Source organism: Notothenia coriiceps, unplaced genomic scaffold, assembly GCF_000735185.1.
Source record: "Notothenia coriiceps isolate Sejong01 unplaced genomic scaffold, NC01 NC01_scaffold00020999, whole genome shotgun sequence".
NCBI classification, from domain to species: domain Eukaryota; kingdom Metazoa; phylum Chordata; class Actinopteri; order Perciformes; family Nototheniidae; genus Notothenia; species Notothenia coriiceps.
Genome location: NW_011353700.1, coordinates 64,487 through 87,820, shown reverse-complemented (window position 1 = coordinate 87,820; position 23,334 = coordinate 64,487). Strand labels below are relative to the sequence as shown.

The 23,334-nt window shown below is 40.3% G+C and overlaps 2 protein-coding genes and 1 long non-coding RNA gene across 5 annotated transcripts in view; 2 read left to right on the top strand and 1 right to left on the bottom strand.

Annotated features, from left to right (window-relative positions):
- Positions 1-12,004, top strand: part of map3k4 (mitogen-activated protein kinase kinase kinase 4) — a 22,652-nt gene extending 10,648 nt beyond the window's left edge. For 2 of the 3 annotated variants that reach the window (XM_010779950.1, XM_010779951.1), the window contains exons 7-27: positions 1,990-2,106; positions 2,219-2,318; positions 2,473-2,556; positions 2,656-2,925; positions 3,012-3,161; positions 3,496-3,657; positions 3,806-3,939; positions 4,718-4,796; positions 4,910-4,988; positions 5,695-5,788; positions 6,108-6,230; positions 7,538-7,638; positions 7,727-7,807; positions 7,972-8,163; positions 8,264-8,334; positions 8,419-8,535; positions 8,622-8,781; positions 9,266-9,388; positions 9,666-9,772; positions 10,466-10,645; positions 11,146-12,004. In XM_010779950.1, the coding sequence (XP_010778252.1) occupies positions 1,990-2,106; positions 2,219-2,318; positions 2,473-2,556; positions 2,656-2,925; positions 3,012-3,161; positions 3,496-3,657; positions 3,806-3,939; positions 4,718-4,796; positions 4,910-4,988; positions 5,695-5,788; positions 6,108-6,230; positions 7,538-7,638; positions 7,727-7,807; positions 7,972-8,163; positions 8,264-8,334; positions 8,419-8,535; positions 8,622-8,781; positions 9,266-9,388; positions 9,666-9,772; positions 10,466-10,645; positions 11,146-11,166 (2,545 nt within the window). In that variant the 3' untranslated portion in view covers positions 11,167-12,004. The remainder of the gene's footprint in view (positions 1-1,989; positions 2,107-2,218; positions 2,319-2,472; positions 2,557-2,655; positions 2,926-3,011; positions 3,162-3,495; positions 3,658-3,805; positions 3,940-4,717; positions 4,797-4,909; positions 4,989-5,694; positions 5,789-6,107; positions 6,231-7,537; positions 7,639-7,726; positions 7,808-7,971; positions 8,164-8,263; positions 8,335-8,418; positions 8,536-8,621; positions 8,782-9,265; positions 9,389-9,665; positions 9,773-10,465; positions 10,646-11,145) is intronic. The other variant, XM_010779952.1, reaches the window with a different exon arrangement.
- Positions 12,005-13,182: 1,178 nt separating this feature from the next.
- LOC104953032 (uncharacterized) lies at positions 13,183-15,536 on the bottom strand. Its single transcript, XR_799167.1, has 3 exons — positions 15,387-15,536; positions 14,112-14,310; positions 13,183-13,659 (listed from the first exon to the last, which is right to left on the bottom strand). It is a non-coding gene; the product is annotated as an uncharacterized lncRNA (long non-coding RNA).
- Positions 15,537-17,975: 2,439 nt separating this feature from the next.
- The window catches only part of LOC104953036 (1-acyl-sn-glycerol-3-phosphate acyltransferase delta), a 7,704-nt gene continuing 2,345 nt past the window's right edge, over positions 17,976-23,334 (top strand). Inside the window, exons 1-7 of the mRNA XM_010779955.1 lie at positions 17,976-18,263; positions 18,995-19,176; positions 19,378-19,547; positions 19,632-19,793; positions 19,885-20,038; positions 20,311-20,413; positions 20,500-20,581. Of these exons, the coding sequence (XP_010778257.1) occupies positions 18,999-19,176; positions 19,378-19,547; positions 19,632-19,793; positions 19,885-20,038; positions 20,311-20,413; positions 20,500-20,581 (849 nt within the window). The 5' untranslated portion in view covers positions 17,976-18,263; positions 18,995-18,998. The remainder of the gene's footprint in view (positions 18,264-18,994; positions 19,177-19,377; positions 19,548-19,631; positions 19,794-19,884; positions 20,039-20,310; positions 20,414-20,499; positions 20,582-23,334) is intronic.

The window sequence follows — 23,334 nt, the reverse complement described above, 5'->3', positions numbered from 1 at the left end:
ATATACCGACATCTGGACAATTATTATTCTATGGAGTATGTTTCCAGATCTATGGAATAATGAAGAGGTATGGACGCCAGTTGATATATCTTTTTCCTGATAATGCTGGAGAAGAACTTGTTAGAGCTTCACACGGTTGCAGACTAAACATCATAACAAAGCAGCGAAACACAAGAGAAGGGAGTTGAAGTCACACACAACTATTGACTCTGAGAGCGAGGCATAACCGCTTCGTTTAATAGTTTCTAGCAGAGACGACTCGGAAGCTGTTCTACTCCTAAATACTTACTAGCAAAAACTGGCTACGGTGTTCTGCATGCGTTAGCTACGTAGCGCTCAAGGGTTGACATCGTTACACGTAGACAGTTGCCACGTGACAGTAGACTTACAAATACGGATACATAGATCCGTCCTAGATGCGGACTTGCATACACACAGTATCACTCCGCAGCCGCACCCCATCAGTAACGTCCTGATGGTATATGTGCGCGGCACTATATACTACAGACCAGGGATGTGCATCTCCATCACTGAGGCCGATGCGATGCGCATCTCGATACGTTGCCACGATACGATACATTAACGATACATTTGAAACACCAGGCAATGCGATACGATACGATTCACCCCTGTTGCGATACAGTTCGATACGATTTGATTCAACATTATGCGATTCGGGGCGATACGATGCGATTCAACACGATGCAAAAATAATGATACTTCAAAATGGTACGACAGAGGATTTTTGTTTTATTCCTTATATGCAGCAAATCATACATTAACAAAAAAGTGCTTTACATATTTGGTACTGCACATCCCATCGTGCCGTTTATTTTTTTACCTTTAAAAGCTCTCCAGAGTACAGTACAATTGTATAACACCTCACAGTTAAACAATGTAAGGATGCATTGCTCATGATTAACAATGTGCAAATAACAGCTACCATAGAGCAATGCCCATACAGCTGCCAGCCTGATGTGCTTAACACTCATTCATAGGCTAACTCACCAGTGAGCAGAAAGCAGTGGTTTCTATCTGAACAATAAAGAAAACAAATAACCTTTCACAAACAGGTATTTCATAACTGCTTACAGTAAGGAAGACATTTAAATTATTATTGGCCGTCACAGGCTGCTGTAAGCTAAACACCTCTCTCTCTGACAGAACACCTCACTGAGTGATTTAACTCATATGTCTAACTTTCAGGTTTCTCTTTTCAGCCGCAGACTCCACGTCGCCTCTTTATGTGCGTCGCTAAGTTCCTCGAACTACTTGTGTACTTTAAAGCGGCTCGGCATCGTTAACAATTTGCGAGTGATTTTTCAAGTTGACCGTCTGTAGTAATAGTGCCGCGCACATATACCATCAGGACGTTACTGATGGGGTGCGGCTGCGGAGTGATAATGTGTGTATGCAAGTCCGCATCTAGGACGGATCTATGTATCATGGCTGTAGACCTGTTAAGTAATAAAGATACCTCATACAAAGGTCTACGGATACCTTATTACTCTCCATGACCTGCGGTCAACTATATAGCATAAATGACTATTACACCGTCTTTCTTGAACAATCCGAAGTGTTGCCAAACGTTTGATTTGTAGGTATTTTTCGGTGCGCTGTGTTTCTCTTTCTCCTCAACTTCCGTGTGTGTTGATAACTGAGACTCTCGTTCTCCGTAGTGGCGAAGCAAATATCAAAGATCGTCTCTGCTGAGCGTTGACAAGATGAGGGGATTTTATATGAATGAATCGTTTTTTTACCGATGCAAAGACGCTACGCAATCGATGCATCGCGAGTTCAACCCGGTTCAACCCAGACTGTAGCCGATGTGCACTCTTTCAACCGGTGCACTCGCATCTTGAACGTTTATGCCGGTGCACCGATGCGAATCGGTGAATCTTAACATCTCTATTATATGGGCATCTGTCCTTTTTAAGAGTGTTAATGAAGATGATTATTGTACAACTGAGAATATTCTCCTCTTTGCAGTGATATTGCTGGGATGCTGCTTAAATCCACTGGAGAGTTCCTTGATGCCGGCCTACAAAAGAGTGGCAATGAATTCTGGGAATGTGCAGATGACAGCACCGCCTCAGATGAGATTAGGTAAGAGGGATCATTTGTCTTTTTCAAATTCTGCTTTAGTCAGTGTTCATATCTTTACTGTCCCAGTGGAGACAACAACTTTGACAATCTTTAAACATTCTGATTCTTCAAGGCGGTCAGTAATCGAGACCAGTCGGTCCCTCAAAGAGCTGTTCCACGAGGCCAGGGAGCGGGCGTCCAAGGCTCTGGGCTTTGCCAAAATGCTTCGCAAGGTGAGAGACAGCAGCAAAGAATTGTATCTCCCCTGAAATAGAAAGCCATAACAGTGCTGAACTGGCAGTTTATCTGTGACCCTGTTTTCTCTGCTCACCAAAGAACTGGGACTTTATGTTCTGACACACACTTTGTTTGATGCCCTATGTGCAGGATTTAGAAGTTGCTGCAGTTTTCAGTATCACTAACGGGGTGACCTGTCTCCTGGATGCACTGAAGAAGGGAAACTATGTCAAGGTGCCTTTGTGTTTGAATTAATTTAACACATTTTTCAATCAAACCTCTCTGTCCTCAGGTCATTTATGAACCTGTATAACCTTCTTTTTATATATCCAGGTTCAGGTTCCAGGCTTGGAGGAGCTGCAGGTTTTTGTCCCCTGTGGCTTGATGGACCAGAGGCCTCTCATCCTGCAGCTTCTCAACGCCGCGGCTGGCAAAGACTGCTCCACAGAGCCCGATGAAATTGCAGAGGATGAGGCCTACCTGCTCATGAGTAAACACGGAGCCGGGGACTCGAATACCGACTCAGACTGGGCTCAGTGGGACCGAGAGCTGCTCAAACTGGTCCCCCGGGTGGAAACTGTAGACACACTAAGAGCCATGAAGGTATGTGACATCTTCTTATGTTTAAATGTGCGTATGTGTGTTTTCCTTTTGTTTACAACTCTCCCATTGGTCAAATGTGATTTCAGGTGGATAGCATGCTCTTGATAGTGATGCAGTCAGCTCATCTGGTGGCCCAGCGAAAAGCCTTTCAGCAATCCATGGAGGAAGTGCTCACTCTTAGCCGAGAGCAAACATCGAGTCAGCCGCTCATCGCCAGTGCACTGGAGGAGCTCAAGGTACTTCATTAGCCGCACAATATGTGTAGTATTTTGTGTTGTTGTAAAAACAGCTGCATGTTGATGTCATACTTTTCACAACATACGCTGTCTTATTACCCTACATTTCACACCTGAAAATAGACACACCAGGCCGGAATTTAGAAGTTATTCTCAAAACGGAAATCACTCAACTCTCATATCTAGTTCATTCAGAGCCACGATACCACACATCCGTTCTCTCTTGTGTAATCAGTTTTGAATGCATCCACTCGTAGCTCTGACTTTAAGGTGGTCTACTGAAACGGTTCTATACAATAATAACAAACATCAATTTTTCTCTCTCTCATCAAAGAATGAGGCACTACAGCTTTGCATTAAGATCAGCACTTCCATCGACCGGGTGGAATACATGTTCACAACTGAGTTTGAGGCCGAGGTGGAGGAGTCGGAGTCAGCCACTCTGCATCAGTACTACAGGGAGGCCATGATACAGGGCTACAATTTTGCCTTTGAGGTGACTGTAATGCTTTGGATGCTACATATATAATGTGTTCCTTCTGCACAGATATGTCTTGTCCACTTCTCTCACTCACTAAGGTTGTTATTGTAGTAATGGGCAGTTATTCCTCCTATAACTTTGTTTGCTTTTTTGTTATTTACAGTACCACAAGGAGGTGGTGCGCCTGATGTCAGGGGAGTTCAGGCAGAGGATCGGGGAACGCTACATTACTTTCGCCCGCAAATGGATGACCTATGTCCTGACCAAATGTGAGAGTGGCAGGGGCACCAAGCCCAGGTAAGGCCTTACTTTCCATCAATTATGAATTTGAAGTAATTTACTTCTGTTTTTGCCCTCTGTTTGAATATGTTGCTCAGGTGATGCTTTTCGAAGCCCTATTATAAATAAGCTATCCTATCATTGAAAATAAGCTTGGATAATAGAAGTTAACATTGATTCCCATCAGCCTAATCAAACTGCAGACTAACATTGAGGAAAGCTTAAGATGTATTCTCAGTGTGATTCACTGAAGATAAGTGGGGTGTTTATAAAGACCTTATTTGCCTTGCTGTATCTTTTATTATATTAAATGCACATTTGTGTAAGCTCTCTTCTTCAAGAGCTTTGGCTTTGAGCTTTAACAAGTGGCCATGGCAACATTGTGCTCTGATAATAGAGGGAAGTTTTTTTCATGGAAAACAATTGCAACGGTAGTGTTTTGCACACATTAGATGTATTATTTTCTCTGGCTTGTTTTAGTTCATATCGAGCAGAAATACGCAAACAAAAATAGGCACACTTATTGTGAGCATAAGTCAGTTGTCATATTTGTTAAATATTCCAACATATGACCTAGTGTTCCCATAGAGGAGCACACAAGGAACTCGTTATAAGAACAAGATGAGGACACTGAAACCTCTTACCATAAATCAAACTATGTTCAAGCACAGTCAACTTTTATACTTCTCAATTTGTTATGAAATATTTGTGTATGATCTTCAAAGTGAATTTGGTTGGAAACAGTACAGTGTGAAGCTTTGGAACATGCTGATTGACTCTTATGTGTAACCTGCAGGTGGGCGACTCAGGGTTTTGATTTTCTTCAGGCTATCGAACCTGCCTTTATATCAGCATTGCCAGAGGATGACTTCCTGGTAATGATGCCTGTTTTCTTCCCTTTGTCATTCCCAAGAAAGAATCACCACGAGCTTGCTTTAAACATTTTTTTTTTAACCTGTCAATTGTGAATTCACATGTCTTTTTGCAGAATTTACAAGCTTTGATGAATGAATGTATTGGACATGTGATTGGAAAACCTCATAGCCCAGTCACCGGCCTGTACATTGGTAAGAGTCTCCTCTGTCATACAAACTATTAGTGACTCGCATATCTGGAGTTTAGGATTTATATCTGTTGATATTCTGTAGAAGGTTTACAACCAGGCTGTTACACAAAGCAGGAACACAACGGAAATGTAATACTAATTCAGTTTACATAGCAAAGAAGCTTTGTGTAATCTGAAATGTATGAAAACCCTCAATGATTAATGAGACTCATATAAGCAACTCAATGCTGCTGCTCTGTGGTCAAAGTAGAAAACTGTGGTTTCCCTAGGCAAGTGTGAAAATGATAACCGAGAAGCAGGTTTATATTGTAAAGAGATATTTGTTCACTAAACAAAGACAGACTAAAAACCAGGTCATCTGCAGAATGGAAATCCTACTGCCATTTAAAAACAAATTTAAATATAAGTAATATACAAAAGTAGTGTTTATTGAAAAATAATTTAGGTAGAACAGTTTTTTCAGAACTGAATGTCTTTCTGTGAACTGGATGGAGTGAAAAGCAACACCATACAGTGACTTTTAAACGTTAAGATCTCCACCTAACTACTCTTATGTATGCAGTTATAAACACACGAGTGCTTTCTACAGCAAAGTTAATGATATTTTTTTGTTCTGTGTTTCATTGTAGATATCGCCCAAACTTTGAACTAGGTTTCCTTTTGTTGGTGTAGTGACTAAATTAGGGATTTGGGGTTTGTCTTTTCAGCTCCCAGGAATAGTCCTCGTCCTGTAAAGGTCCCTCGCTGCCATAGTGACCCACCGAACCCCAATCTGTTTATCCCTAATGCTGAAGGTTTCAGGTAGGTGCCTGCAGTTACATGCTTATACAATAATCTGTCTGCTAACTGTGCTCTTTCCTGCATGGCTCATTGTGCTTCATCCCATTTGCTTTGTATGCATACTCATGTTTTTGCGCTGTAGTTGATGAGCTTGTGTTTGATGTGAGCTTCTGTGTGTTTTCTGTAAGTCAGTTGTGTTTTTTATTTTTTATTTGTGTACTTTCTGAGCGAGTGTGTGCGTATGTAGTCCAACCAGTCACACACAAACATGTCCCACATCCCACTCAAGCCACCTTTCCTCCCAAGGCAGAGATCCTCAGTTTGTTTTTTCACCACACAGCTCTCGAAGTCTCCCCTGCGACCTCCGGAACCAGCTGTTCCCCAACGGCCCCCGCCCCGTCCCTCAGGGCCCGGGGGAACAGAGCCAGACCAAAGCACCCAGCAGCAGCCCCGGTGACGTCAGGTAGCCTTGCCCCCCCCCCAAGTCACCTGCTAGAAACCGCTGTCCAAAAACAGCCAGACACAAAAACAAAAGCCTTCTGAAAATTGAAGAAGGAGATTGCTTCAAATTCAACAGTGTATTTCAAAATATAGCAATAATGAAACACTATGTGTATGATATTGATCCTAAAGAGAGATACATTTGAAATTGCGTTGATCTTTTGTAGTTTTAGTGTTAGTTTGAGTTTCAGCGAATAGTATATTTGGACAACAAACCATCCCCCTTTAGTTTTTTAATGCAGTATTTCCCTTTACGATCCCTGAAATGTTATTTTAGTTATTTTATGCACTGATGCTGCCTTTCCAGCATGGCCGTGCTAATCATTTAAATCACTAATAGACTTACTACAGCTTAAATGAAGTTCGAGAAGATGATATGCTATGATAATATCCATAATAAAAGGCACGGCATTGATTTTATAAAAGAAAATTCATCAGAAAATCCTCAGAATGGACATTATAAGCAGTATTTCCAAGTGCTAATGTAGCTTTTAAAAGCTCTGTTAAATGTCACAGAATCAGACAAATAGCATTACACAAGTGTTGTTATGAGTTAAATGAGGAGGATGCGATTGTTGTGCATGGTGTGAAAATGGGAAAAAAGAACGCAGTACTTCCAATTAAACGAGCGGGCTATGACACTCTGCTTTTTAGTGCTATTAACATCAGTCCTGCTTTGATGCTGGTGATTCGCTGCAATTATATTTCTGGCTTATTTCTGTGTGTGTATGAAAACAGAACATGCTCTCTAGAGATCTAACCTTTCAGGCTGTGCAATGACCGATGCATGCTGACTGCTAATGGGCTTCCAACAACATACTCGGCTTAATCTCTTGAAAGTTCAGAAGATTTGATCTGTATTTAGTTTCCCTGATACTGACTAACCTGCGTGGAATTATTTAATATTTCATTAGTGAGATTGTTTATACAATTTACAGTATTTATGTAATTTTCAGTCCAGGAATATTTTACTCAAAAGCATCTCAAGTGGAAGATGATCCCTCACCCTTTTCAAGTCAAAGTGGCTCATATCATTAAGATGCTTTTAGAAAGCAGCCGCTTGTATTTCTTTAATTTTCCACAGTTAATTAAACGTAAACGACTCTCTAAGTGCTTGGCATTTTGAGATGATGAAAAATAAAGTGCAATCTTGGCAGAAGGGATTGCACTCTGTGTTGATCCTTAATTGGGCCATTAAACAGTGAAGGTCCCAGACTGGGGTTTTGATGGAAGCACTGTATTGCATCAGTTTCTTTCATGTTCCTGCAGGGGATCCAGTTACCACGAGAACGACCGTTTGTCGTCGGTGGCAGCGGAGTTGCATTTCAAATCTCTGAGCCGCCACTCCAGCCCCACAGAGGACAGAGAAGGTGGGTGCATCAGTGCTATGCATTGATCCACATTGTGCATAGTAATCCTACTTTCGGCTGAATTTTCTCCTGTCATTTCTTTACCCAGAACCCACCTATCCTAAGGCAGACCCTAACAGCGCTGCTCGGCGAAGCTGGGAGCTCCGCACCTTTATCAGCCAGTCCAAAGGTGAGACTTTAGAGTGAAGATGCATTAGCCACTATTATGTGTTAATGCCTATATGAAGCCCTTTGAATTGCCCTTGTATCTGAAATACATAAATAAACTAACCCTTATGGGGAATGTTTTCCAACATGAAAATAATAAATCTTGTTCCCCGTATCCAATCTCAGACACTGCCGCACGGCAAAGCCCCATGGAGGCCGTCCGTCGCTCAATCCGAAAGTTTGAGGACAAGCGCTACAGTGTGATGAAGCAGCGCAACATCATCGGCCAAGTGTGTCACACACCGAAGTCCTACGATAATGTCATGCACGTTGGACTCAGGAAGGTGACGTTCAAGTGGCAGAGGGGCAACAAAATAGGTACGGCTGACTACTGATTTTTCCTTTATCAGTTTTTCCTGTGATGCGTGTTATGTCTTCACTCACACATACAATGATGTAATGTTTGTGTGTGCAACAGGTGAGGGCCAGTATGGGAAGGTGTACACCTGCATCAACGTGGACAGCGGTGAACTGATGGCCATGAAGGAGGTATGCAACATTAATTAATAGGGTTTTTAAATAATCAGTAGATCTGCAGGTATTTCTAAAAGTTGTTTGTTTTTTTCCAACCAGATCCGTTTCCAGCCAAACGATCACAAAACAATCAAGGAGACGGCAGATGAGCTGAAAATATTTGAAGGCATTAAACACCCAAACCTGGTGCGATACTTCGGAGTGGAGCTCCACCGGGTAAGAGGCACATGTTAATCTCTGTGAAGCATCACATGGTGTATACTGAAGGAGTTTGGTCTAAGTTGTAATGCTCTCACCTGCAGGAGGAGATGTACATCTTCATGGAGTACTGTGACGAGGGCACGCTGGAGGAAGTGTCCAGACTGGGGCTGCAGGAGCACGTAATCAGGCTCTACAGCAAACAGACCATCACAGCCATCAACGTGCTCCATGAACACGGCATCGTCCACCGGGACATCAAGGGTCAGTGTCAAATGCTCTTTTTCATTCTTTCTTTTTTCTTTTTCACACATAGCATAACGTTAACATGCGCTACATTAATGCACGTCTTTGGGACTACATCTCCGAACATTGCGTATTCTTTTTAAACTTCATACTGTAAAACTTTGCACATTCCTTGGACCATTTTTCACATTTCTGCTCAAACTTGCACTTCTATTAATGCGTATCTTATTTATTTTAATTCTGATATATTGTACATATTTTTAAAGTATTTTTCCTATTTACTATAATTTGATGAAATGTGTATATTTTTCCTGTTTTATTTAATTTAATTTCCTTACAGTTTCTATACAGTAGTATGCACCAATACACCAAAAGCAAATTAATTATATGTGAATAATTCACAATAAAGCAGATCATAATCAGATTCTGGAAGTGCAGAATGTTTTGATAGATCTGAGAATGTTCTAACCCAAATGTACTTTGTCTTTTCTTATCATACCAGGAGCCAACATATTTTTGACATCGTCTGGCCTGATTAAGCTCGGTGACTTTGGCTGTTCCGTCAAGTTGAGGAACAACACTCACACCATGCCAGGGGAGGTGAACAGCACTCTGGGAACAGCAGGTAAGAAATTATGTTTGTGTCTGGATGCCACCGCCAGGGGTCACTGTGGCTTGATCTTTAACTTTCTCCCCTTTTACCAATCGATGTCCACCCACATCATATCATTGATACGCCTTTGTGTTTAATTTGTTTGGTATACGTTTTTACATAAAATATCCCAATGTTTTCCACCATTGATATCATGTAATTATATAGAAATATATATCTGAACCCTGCACATTATTTTATCACTGATAAATAAATCATCATGTTTAATAACTCTTTGTGTCTTAATTAGCATACATGGCACCTGAGGTCATCACCAGAGCAAAGGGTGAAGGTCACGGTCGAGCAGCAGACATCTGGAGTTTGGGCTGCGTTCTCATTGAGATGGTGACTGGAAAGGTAAGGAGTGATGGGGAAAAAAACAAAAAACATGTTGTTGCTTATGTTAAGAATTTAGCATTGGTTTCAAATATGTATTTGTGTATGGATGTTGCAATTACACAGAGCTTTAGCAATACTGTATGTAATTATGGTCATGCTGATAAAGCTATTGAATTTAAAAGCACAAATCCTCTACATTTCAACAAGCTTGGATCATATTGAGGATGTTTTCTATGCTGCAAATAAAGTATGCTAAGTAAGAAGGGCTGAAATACTTTTATTGAGTTTATTGTTGCTCTGTTATAATTATTATAATGGAAAACAAGAGATTTATTGCTGATCAGCTGTTGCGTCCACATGAAAGGATTGTATTTCAGTCGAGTTAAGTGAAATTTAACATTTCAAATTAAAATGTTTTGATTGCGAGATGCTGTCTGACACAATCCACAGAGCTGTTAGCCCTCTAGCAAAACTGCCGCTCCCTAAGTTGAAAAACCATTGAGGATTTTTGGATAAAAATAGCCGTCTAAAAGCTACCAAACCTGCTAGTTAAGCTTGTCAAAGACACATTTTGGATCTAATACTATAGGTCTTAAATGTAAATGTCCTCCTTTCTTACTACTTCAGGAAATTCCCTTTTACTAAAAACAGAATAAAATAAACCCACAAGGAAATGATGTTATGTTCTAATCTTTTAATATCAACCTGCAGAGGCCCTGGCACGAGTATGAGCACAACTTCCAGATCATGTACAAAGTGGGCATGGGCCACAAACCCCCCATCCCGGAGAAGCTGAGCACAGAGGGAAAAGACTTCCTCGGTCACTGTCTGGAGAGCGAACCCAAACGGCGATGGACCGCTAGCATGCTGCTAGACCACCCGTTTGTCAAGGTGAGACACTGCTATGGAAAATGGCTTAAATTAACAGAGCAGAACTGATGTTTAAAGGTTTTTAACTATTATGCAAAATGCACTTTTAGATGTCTTTTATATATAAAATGTGTCCCCGGTGTGGAGACACACAAAGAGTCAGAAAATACAACCCTCTCTCTTTTCCTCCGTACCCACATCTCTAAAAATCGGGGGTTCAACGGAGCTGATCCAGATTTACTGCGGTCATGAAGACATTACTAAAATGTGGGCTGGCTTTACGTTGAACTCCCGGCAAGGTCCCGCCCACGTCCCTATGGTCCCCTATCAGAAACGTTGCTGTATCAGAAACAATGTGCGGCGTGTTTTGGGAGAAATATGGTGTGTGTTTACAATAGCAAGCATCTAAAAATGGTATAATAGGAGCCCTTTTAAAGTGGAAAACGCTTCCATTTAAGTTATTGTTTTGGCAAACTGGTCATCCAAAAAGCTCCCATTACAGCATCTCTTGTCTGTTTTAGGTTTGTACGGATGAAGAGTGAATGGACCCTCTTCTGCAGCTTCCACGTTTACAAATGAAAGCACTACTGTACACGCTGTCTGGAAAAGAAAAAAAGAACTGGACGCGGAGAAGAGGAACTGACAGCTGAAGGCACATGGAGTTAAACTGAGGAACTAATACAATATCATTTCAGAAGACAACTGGACCTATGGAGGATAGCGTCGCTGTGTCATTATCCACACATGGTCTCGGGGGGAGGGGCAAGGTTGGGATTGTACATACTGTAAGAATAGGATTGGCTTTAATTCTTGTATAAACAATATTGTAAAGTAACTATTGCCACATTTGTTGTTCTCACTGGTGAAGAGACCTCTCAAAAGGCATTGAGGAATACATTTTTTGTTTTTAAATAGGGAGGGGATGGGTGGGGGGGACAAATCTATGGCACTTTCAAACTGTTTACCCAAGGGGTAGTTAAGAAGAGGAGGGAGGAATCTTGTTTTTCCTAGAGGCGGAAGAATGTGTGGTAAGCCTCGCTGAAAGGAAGGAGACACTGGTTTACCTTTGATGAAATGAACACCATCCAAATATTCTAATTAATTTATCTCTTGTCATTTGGCACTTGGAAGGATTTTTTAATGTATTATTCTTTGCCTTTGCTGAGGAGTAAATGTCAAGTTGGAGCAATGTTCAAGTCAAATGCTCGCCACTGTTCATGTGACCGGAGCGAAGCCAACGAAGAGGAAAACCCGCCCTGCTGCTGAACACAACACATCCACAAACACACACCGACACACACACACCTTCTGGTCCTCTGCTGCTCTTACAGTGTTTGCTATGTACAAACAATATTAATAAACCAATCGTTTTGTTTTTTTAATGAAATGTGTTTGTGTTCTTCTACCTTGAAAATGCTATTTATAATTACAATGCTATTGAATGGCTAGGTAGTTTAATTTCGAGTTGACATATCTATAAAAACCTATCAATTGTGCTTTAGATTTGGTAAATATATATTTTACTAATCAATTATAGAGCTTTTAAAATCCTTCTATAATAATAACCTTTGGGTAAACGGGGTGTGAAAACATTTCCTTAAATAAGAGGGTGCAGAGATTAACTGGACCAAAATAATAAACTTTATTTTTACAGCATTTACAGAACAAAATTACAACGAGTTATTTGCTTGTGCAATGGATGCCGGTATTCATACATCTATGGATATGAATAAAGTAAGTATTATTTACTATCATGTTGTGGTAGCGATGCAGTGATTGATTATTTTATTTACTGTTCACTAGCTGTAGCTGTTCCGAAAAAAAAGCAGGGTTCACTATTTTCATTCTTTTTCGAATGAATGTCCAACAACTAATATGGAATATGTGTAAGTTGTGTAATGCTGGTGATGAGGATGAGCAGCACATGTTGGCACGTATCAATGCCGGTATGACTGCTTTTTCTATCATTGCTTCATAGCTTTATGAAAAGGTGCAGACGATCTTCTGTTTCACGCAGTGATCAATGTCAGCTGTCAAATAGTCGAATGCTGTTGTCAGATATTTGAGGGTTTGCAAGGATCTTTGATATATTTTAAGATTAAAGTTTGCTTAGTCTTTAGTGACCGAGGCTGGTTAACTGTCCAAGTGAATGCCTCCCTTGTTTTCTGTCATGAAGTGATTCATTGTAGCTCAGTTGTCTCTCTGAGGAGTGTTTTTGTTGAGCAACATTGCAAAAACATAGATTTCCTTCTCAAGCCAAACGGAAGTGACCAGTAAGTCAGTTGATGACTCGTGCGTCATTATTATTTCACCCTGCAGATGCACAAGTATAATCAGCTAAAATGAATCAGAATCTATTTTAAAGCTTCTAGCTTTCCAAATATTCTAATTATCAAAATACATAAACTATCACTCTTCTGGCCGCAGTATAGATCATTCAGAGGAACCAGTTATGTTAAGTCTTTCTCTACATTATAGGCTCTGGTTGCTAAAAAAGAAAATCAATAAATAAAAAAAACGAAGGAAAAATTCAAATGAACAGAGACAATAGACACATGCGTAAGAACCCTTTTAATAAAGCAATGTGTTTTTAGAAAAATTGAAATGTCAAAATGTTCTAACATTAAAATGTGATTTCTGCTTTAAATTACTATCAAAGAGAGTAGTCCATTCCATTCTTGGTTTAATCAAAATTACAGTTTGAGTTTCCTGCTTGTGACTGTGTTCTCGCCTCATATTCCTATCACCAAGTTTACCAAAAGAAGCTCGCCCCCCCGGGTCCAGTTTCATGATCTTGAGCTTCAGCAGCAAAGCTTTGAATCCTGACCTGACCTCATTGTGCCTTCGGGCAGGTTTGCATTTGTTGGACTTGTCCTTTCGAAGCGTTGTTCAAACACTCCGATGAGCTGTGCAAAGAAGCAGCGCAGATCACGCCAGGAGTCTTTAGTTGTTCTTTGAAGGAACCTCCTTATTCCCATAGCTTGAGCCTCTTTTAGTCTCAGTCTGGCCAATCATCCAGCGAACTCCCAGGGAAGCTGTGGAGAAACGATGCAGTGAGTGCACATTTTGAAAAAGCTTGAGAAAAAGACAGTTGTTTTAATAAATGTATTGATGTTTAAGATGGGCTGGTCTCTTTCAAGAAAACACAATTTGTCATTTTACCCTGAACCACAAACGTGAATGTACTGTGGACACGAACATGCTCCTTCCTCGTGAACTCATTCTGTTGAGGTATCATGACTCAATTAACATCTCAGTGGGCCTATTCAGAAGGACTTTGATTCACGTTGCTGTGTGAGCACATGCCTGAATGCTATGAAGGACACACAAGAGTGATACATCATAGTTTCCAAAAAAGGGGACTTAAATTTGAGTTGTTAAATCTGCTGCTTTATGGAACGTTTGGACAAGAAGGAGCTGGTTAAATTGAGGAAAGGACATTTATACCCATTTCAGGATGACTTTCCATTGAATGCATGAAACCAACCTGCACAGGCGACGGTTATAGAGACTAAAATGGTCAGTATGGATCCAGAGCTGACCAGTTGAACCAGAAGCAGACCGAGGGGGTAGAGGAGCATGCAGGCCCAGAGAATCCAGTTGATCAAAGCCCAGGGTCGGCATTGATGGGTCACTGTGGGCCCGGGGAAACATCCTTTCTCTGTGTAGTGTTCCTGAAAGCTATCCTGTTGACACGTTGATGCAAACACAGCTCAATATCAAAGTCCAAAATAAAAGAACATTATCACATAGCTATCAGTTTCTCTACAGATAAGGAGTAGCCAAAATGTTATCAGAAAATGAATCACTTTAGCCAGATTACATAATGATCTGGACACTAAACGTCTTCATTTCATTTAATCGTTTATTTGAATAGGGACAATGCACATCAATGAACACTTTAGACAAATAATGCTTCAAGTGTCAATATGCCGGATTTTAGCTTTGAGCTCATTTCCATCCGTGGTCCCTGACATACAACATATAAGAACATGACATTTGCAAACATAGCAACAAATAAATACATGATATGCAGAAAGAGCAAGAGCAGCACACACAAGCAGGGACGTGCACACATAGACTCTCTAGGTCAGGGGTAGCCAACGCCCGCAGGGGGGAAATTGGTCGCCCGCGTGCATGTTCTAAAAATAGCACAAGTCACCAAGGAGCTCCGTCTAAAAAAATTATTGAATACATTTTTATTTTTAAAATGACAATATTGAATATAACATTTTAAAAGCACACATTTTGTATGTACATATGTAAGTGAAATGGAGATTTGGTGCGTGAAATTGAACTCAGATAGGTTCAGAGTTGAACTCCACGCACCAAATCTCCGTTCCACCTTTAGCTGAGACAAGCTAGCATGAGCAGCTACGATCATGGGCCTCATCACCTCATCACCACACACACACACACACAGCAGTGGTGAGGATCTCAGCCTGCCACTGACGTTCAACCAGAAAACATCAGCAGTTAGCTGTTAGCAGTTAGCAAACAGAGATCACAGCTCCTCATATCTTTTCAGAAACTGGACAAAAGTTAAACAAGTACAAACCACAGACTGTCTGTGTCATGGCGAATACAGTCGCTGGTTTATTTATGTCTGTAGGCCGTTGTTATGAGTGTGGAATGAGCATATACAACGTTAGCTTAGCCTGGTCGACCCAAGCTCCATTCAGAAAACAAGCATTTTAAAAGGTTTTTCGCCTGCCGTCTTGTCTGCAGACTTGTCAAGCATTAATTCATGGTTTTTACTAACCGGTATCAGTATGTTGTTACTTCTGCATCATTTCGAAACGTGTATTACAATTTAATCACGGTAAAATATGTTCATTGTGTTGTAGTTGTAGCTCCCGAGCCAGCGCGTCTTGTTTGAATGATGCGAGTAAACACAGCTTGCAGCCGCGGTGAAACTCAAGCGTTTAGAGTGAAGCAAATATTACGCTTCGTGTCCGGTGTGAACGCACCATTAGACTATAGCGATGCGATAGGTAGCGATTAGAGCGAAGCGAATATTCGCATCGCGTCCAGTGAGAACGCAGCATTAGACTAGAGCGATGCGATAGGAGTGATTAGAGCGAAGCGAATATTCGCATCGCGTCCGGTGTGAACGCAGNGTGTGCCTTGGCAGTCAAAAAGAAAAGAAAAAAAGGGTGGGTTTATGTAGTTTTCTCTCTAAACTTGAACTACAATGTGCTGAAAGATTATAATGTTATATTTGTTATTACGTGAACAAAAAACGTCCTGCCTAAAAACGTGTTGTAAAGTAACTAAGTACATTTACTCAAGTACAATTTTTTGCTACTTTGTACTTCTGCTTCACTACAATTCAAAGGTAAATCGTGTACTTTTACCCCACTACATTTATTTAATACCGTTAGTTACTTTGCAGATTTGGATTAATGATGTAAAATATAAATAACACTTAAATAAGACTTTAGTTACACCTGGAGTAACATTCACTTGTGCTACTCGATACTGAACACATTATCTTATGTCTTAAGAGAAAGTAAGAGCTTTTAGTCCACATAACGACTAAAGAATGTAACCTGCTTGAATAAATTACATTTAAAGGGTTTCTTTGTATACTTATCACAACAAACTTGCTCATAGTAAACTTTATTGCACAAAAAGTTAATCCTTCAATTGTCTCCAACTTTAATTAAATCAAGTAATTAAGATTAACAACCCATGCTTCGTGTAATATCGTTATTAAGCTTAACTTAATAAAACACTTACTCTTGGCTAATCTAAATGGCTAATTATTTGTCAAGTGTGTGCATGAAAGTCAGTTGGACATACATCAGTGTTGACTTTTCCTACCTTGTAAAGGTGAAATGGAAAAATAGCAACCACATTCACATTTATTGTAATTCTTCCAGCTGAAAGTGCTTCATCACTTTTGAGGCTGTAAAGTGAATTGCACATATACTTACTGAACATCATTCCCATGAGCCCCTTTATACTCTTTTCTTTTGGATTTGAACATAAAGGGCTTCCTGGGCTACTTTACTGTATGTTTGGACCTCTGTCGACAGGCATGTCCTCTCTTCAAGGTTATTTGGTCGTAAAGGACATGAGGGCTAAAGCAGTATGGGACCTGTAAAAAGAGAGCTTCTCAGCGGCCCCTTAAGGTGGAACGGCCACGGGGCCCCACCTCCTTTCAGGGGTATCTGAGTTACATGGGGGGGGGAAATCAAATACTGTTTGTTTTGCATTGGAGGTTGAATAGATAATTTAACACAACAACAAAAAAACAGTAACATGTTAAACTGATCTGTTACAGTATGTGGCACAGGGAAATGTTTTCTGTTTTTCTCATCAAAGAGAGTGTTCAATGTATCTGTATTTCCCTCTGGAGTTGGCAAGAGGAAATTGTTTGACATTGTTTTGTGGTCAAATTAAACTATTAAACACTTACATTGAATGTCTGGGCCTCAACAAGATTAATGATGTGTCCACATATCTTACTATCAGTTGAGTAATGGTAGTTACTTCTGGAATAGGAAAAGGGGTGATATGTATACCTATATATATTTGTGTAACCTTTATAAAACTGATTGGTGTCTGAGTGCTTGACTCAGTTAATTGACTGCCTTTAATTTGGAGATAACTGTTCCTTTATCAATTTTTCCTTGCACATGCAATGAGTTACCAGCAGGGGGTACTGTCCACCAACACAGCACTGCTTAACAGTCTTGCACAGAGTCTCCGATATAATGGCGATATATAATTTATATATATATAAAAAAAGGCTTTTAACCATGAGCATAAACTTTATACAGTCTATGGTTGAACTGACAAGTGACTTTAATGCTTTGGTGACAGTTACCTATGAATTACTTAATAATAGACTACTTTGTCGTTACTATTATGAAAAAAACACCACTGCGCCAGTGTCACTCCCAGTTTGACAGCCTCACGCTTTTCATGCTAGCAAATAAAGGCATCGAAGAGAAAGAAAAACTCCAAAATGGTCTCCCTTTGTCCCACATTGTGGTACACAGAGTAATATAATCAGCATCGATAACACATTTCGAGATGATGTGGCCTAGTTTTACGATAGTTTATGTTAAAAGGATTACCTGGGCCAAAATGCAAAACTTGGGCCACAAATTGCATTGACTATCCCTAGTTGAATGAACGCTGTAGTTAAAATGTAAACTTTGTTGTGTTATATCTTCACCATAGTAACAGATAGGATACGTTGACCAACTATTTTTTTCCCCACTATGTTTGGTTTTATCTCGCAGAGAATAGACGATCTTTGCAGCACCCGAAGGATTCTGCAGAGCTCTCTCTACACTGGGTCCAGCCAGGCAGGGGCGGACTGCGACTAAAAATCAGCCCGGGAAACTCGACCGGCCGACCGGCCCAACTCGGTACCACTAGTCTATTGTCAACGGGAGGGGGGGGGCTAGTGAATTGTCCGACTGGGCCAGGCGTGGCTTCTTTCAGATGGGTGTGGTCATTTATGAGAGGTTTTATTTCTAAAGTTGTTGCTGAATGAACCTTGACTCAAAGGAGAATAAGTGTTACTCCGAGAGGTATGGGCATAAAGTGAAGGGCCTGGGTCTTTCTTTTCAATTTACCACTAAGGTTGAAGGTCTCTGAGGAAGGCAGCCCCGTGATCAAGGTAAATGTCAAGTGTCACAGAAGAATTTAAGGTGTGTGTCTGTTTGTTATAGGCCTAGGTGAGTAATAACTTGACTTTTACCAAACGCACGTCTGTTGAAATAACCCATGTGCTTGTTTGCATTTTACTGCTTGCTCAGATTTATTTCCATCTAATGACCCCCTTCTTGTAGAGTAAATTCAGCTTGAAGATTGTAAATGTAACTGGATTATTGCCAGTTACTCTGCATAGCCTGTGTTTAGTCAAAGTCAACTTTATTGAACCATCATAAACAATTGATGGCAAATAATGATAGTGCTTTGTGTGGAAATGGCAAATGTGACCTTCTTATGAGCTGCTTAACTACAATATGATTGGCCTGACCCTAAAACACAGCATGATTATACGTTCATACTGCCTTGACTTTAAGGAAATGATAACAACACAACAATTATTAGAAATAGTCTATGTTAAATTGCAACGTATCCCTGAAAAGGTCACTGTCAAAAATACATTTTCTCCCCTGTCATTGGCTGTTCAAGGACAGTCCAGCTCAAAGGCTCCATTGAGCAACTGCAACGAGGCAGTCCAGTGAAAGGAGTCCTTTATCTCAGTGGGTGTAGTGCTGCTGCTTTCACAGCCCACAGCAATATCGGCTGATCTCTGAATGATGAAATGTTTAATATCAGGTTGGGTGTGTCACATGAATAGGTCATTGCTTTTTTAATGCTTAAAGTTGTGCAACTTTACAGAAAAATGGGCCTCATTCAACTGCTGAAATCACAGTTCCTGATTCACCTCATCTTCTACTATGTGTTCCTGGCCAGCGGCCTCATTGTCAACCTGTTGCAGTTCTGTACTCTCCCTCTGTGGCTGGTCAGTAAGAAGCTGGCCCGCAAGATCAACATCAGACTGTGCTACTGCATCAGCAGCCGTGAGTATTGTTATGCTCTCTGACACATAAATGATGACTTTAGTCTGCTGACTGCTACAGCTCTTATTATTTTCGGTGGTTAAATGGTTGCAACGATTTAAACTGCAATCTGCAGGATAATCTTCAAAAATGTAAAGAAACAGACAATCTTTGCTCACATACAGTAACCTAAACTTGTTTTATGTCATCGTTGATTGCCAGAGATGGTAGTGGCCCTGGAGTGGTGGTCTGGGACTGAATGCACGCTCTACACAGACCCAAAGAGTTATCCACTGTATGGAAATGAGAATGCAATTGCGGTTCTGAATCACTGTTCTGAAATCGACTTCCTGTGTGGCTGGACATTTTGTGAAAGATTTGGAGTACTTGGGGTAAGAGAAATATTTTTGACCTCATCATTTTGTTTCATTATTTCAGTGCTACCCTTCAGTACCTTTACATTCTTCTTATTCCAGAGCTCAAAAGTGTTAGCCAAACAAGAGTTGAGGTATTTACCTATTATTGGCTGGATGTGGTACTTCCTGGAGATCGTTTTCTGCAAGAGGAAGTGGGAAGAGGACCGGAGGACAGTGGCTGAAAGTCTTCAGAACCTCCATGATTACCCGGAAAACTTTTGGGTAAGTTTTCGGACTGTGGAAATGTTTATGTCAATTTAACAGAGATATTTTGAATTAGGCCATTAATAACAATTTATCTTCCCGGGGCTAGTTCTTGCTTTTCTGTGAAGGAACACGCTTTACACCAAAGAAGCACGAGGTCAGCATGCAGGTGGCCGAGAGCAAAGGTTTACCCAAACTGAAGTATCATCTTCTACCCAGGACCAAAGGATTCTGGGTAACTGTTCAGAACCTCAGAGGAACTGGTTAGTGTCCATCATTGAGGAAGTGTAAAATTAGAGATGCGACAATAAGTTGATGGGCAGGAAAATAATTTTGATAATTGATTAATTGTTCATTTCATTTTTCAATACATTAAATCAATAAATGAATGTGATGATTGAACAATAATTTGTTACAGAAACAGTTTCCACTAATAAATACCAAATACTGTTGGTGAATGCTTTAAGAGGGAAAGCCTGAGGGATTTGCAATTCAGATGAGTCGTACAGTAAACAATGTGTATTGTCTCTTGTAGCTGCAGCTGTGTACGATTGCACACTGAACTTCAGAAACAAAGAAGCGCCAACCTTACTTGATATTCTTAACGGAAAGAAATATCACGCAGACTTATATGTGAGGTACAAATAAATGTTTTTGCTACATATAATTTCCCATTTACTGGTGTTATTTATTGGACATATCTGACTTCCCTTCTTCCTTGCAGGAGGATCCCTCTGGAGTTGATCCCAGAAGGTGAGGCAGAGTGTGCTGCGTGGCTCCACAAACTCTACCAGGAGAAGGTAAGAGTGTTTTAAACGTTGCAGTTAAGCCTAAGAGCCTTGAGTTTTGACAATTTTAAGTCTTTTAAAAGTATGTGTTTTTTTTATAAATGTTTACATGGACTGCCCCCCCCCCTCCCTTAGGGGAATTAATCCACAAAAAACTCACTGGACGCTGCACTAGGTCAGAAACTAGAGGAGACTGTGAAGTCCATCGTAGACGGACCACTTTTGGACAAAATGTACTTTCCATTAAAGGCAGCTCATTGTGGAATAGCCTCCCAACTGAGATACGGGATTGTCCCACTCTCAATAGCTTCAAAGGTCAACTCAAAGAATGGTTGAGAAACAACCAGACGTGCAATCACCGCTAAATGAACTTTAACACAGGGGTATCTCCTCTTGCACTCAGTGGCGGCGCCAGAGTATTTTTCTTGGGTAATCTATGGTAGGGCTAACCCATACAGTGGTGGGGCTCAAGTCAGTATTTGCAATGTAATTACATACACGCTATATCGCCCCCCTTGACAGTAAAACGCCACGCGTGAGGTTTAGATTATTTCCCTGTCTCAATCGAAATTGAACTGTATGAAATAAAAAGGCGCATTTGTCTTGTAGTAAATATAATCTATTACTACACGACATATTTTAAAAAAATGAATGCCATTTTTGTTTTTTGTTACTTTGTTCTGAAAGCTGAACCTGCTGCTCCTCACAGAGAGAAGAGGCTGTGTGAATTACTTTACATTGTGGATAAGAGTGGATAGCGCCCATTGTTCTGTGTGTCAAAATGAAAGACAGCCCACACACCTATCAATCATCAAACCGTGGGGTCTTACTTCATTACATGTTGATTTCTATCAACACGTAATGTTGTATCACGCCGTTATCGTGATTCTGATTGGCCAGAAGACATTATCAAATATGTTTTATTGAGAAGACGATCACTACGTGACAAACGTTTTCAAAACCGTTTCTGGTCTTCGGTATTTCCAGACAAGTGGCTACTGAAATCAATCTGCTGTCTGTGCAATTTACTCCGCGCGAGTTGGCGGACTTTATTTTGCTTACTTTGACATCATTTTTCATGCTGGGGCTAAGGTGGGGCTAAGCCGTTTCTTGGCATGGCTGTAGCCTACCCCAGCCACACCCTGGCGCCGCCACTGCTTGCACTTTATGCATCTCTTGTATCATCTCTTGCACTTAATATGTCCCTGCTGCTATAGTGTACTGCCATGTGGTAAATGCTTGTGTGCAGTGGCGTGCACAGACATTTATAGGGGCAGGTGCTCAAGGTGCTCAAGAGAAAAAAAAAGGGCACCTTCTGAGTCGTCGTGGTGACGTGCGGGCGCCGAAATTGTGTGCTCCGAAATTGTGCGCTCCGAAATTGTGCGCGAAAATTTGCCAGATAATGGCGGATTTTGTTAGTTTCTTTTCGGTTTTTGGTTACTTTATTTCGGTGTTAGGGTTAGGTTAGGGTTATGTTATTTAATTCTTATTTTTGCCTGATTTTACTTATTTATTATCAAAACATTAATTATTTAAACATTTATTTTTAATTATTCTATAATGACCTAGGGGGTCCAATCTGAAGCTAGGGGGGACGAAACCTCACCCCCCCGGATTGACGCCCCTGGTTAGAACCGCCGGCTAGTGTGAAGATTATTAAGGCAACATGTTGTATGTCGTAATTGCATATATATTATTTTCAATAACCATCAAGCTTGTCTGATGCAGATGTTTATAATATTCAACAGTTGGTTTCCTGGTAAATTATTGCAACAATTTAAATAAGCAAACAGAACAAACAAAGATTGCAAGTGCCACATTGTGCATGCATGCTTTAGGTGTCTATGAAATAAATAACTGACTAAATAATTACTTGAGTGAGCATTGATTGATTGACTAATACTTTATTAACAAGTTACTTTTAAGACCTTTTTAAACCTCAGAAATAAATAAATATGAAATGAAAAAATGGCATTACTGCAATCAAAAGTATCACAAACCACTATAAAAAACTGTCAAACAATTGGCCAAGATGTCAAATAATATAAGAAAGCCATCACAAGCTCCACAATGGCACGCAATGCCGAGATCGGCTATGTNTATAACTATAATGATAATATAAATATGTGCCTTTACCTCACTGGTTGTAGAAAAAGCTTCTTATATTTGTTAGCATAGCTAGCTAACCAGATGCTAATATTATTAGCATCTGGTTAGCTAGCTATGCTAACAAATATAAGAAGCTTTTTCTACAACCAGTGAGGTAAAGGCACATATTTATATTATCATTATAGTTATACAAAAATAAGAGAATAAAGTAAACAGGTATAAAATACTATATGACAGTAAAAAAAGTTGTTATTAATAAACAAGAATACAGTTTGAAAGGAGTGATTTGTAAAATATCCATAAAGAAAAAATAAATATCTGGTTACAGTTCTGTTTCATATGGATGTTGAGAGATGTATCCATAGATCTCCAGATTGATGCTTTTAACTTCAACTTTTAAAAAAAATCTTCCCGAGGGAGCATGCCCCCCGGGCCCCCCTAGAGGAGGTTAGGTCCCCCCCATACAATACATTTGCAGTTGCACACATCTTGTGTCCATATCTTTCTGTTTTGGTGGTCATGCCACAACCGTGCACGTGAGTCATGGTAAAATATCTGGATTAAGAGGTTGCTTTTTCTTTGCACAGCATGAAAGAAAGGCGAAATGAATGGGCTGTGATTTTAGTATTTTTAAGGAGAGGTCAATAATTTGTACAGCCCTC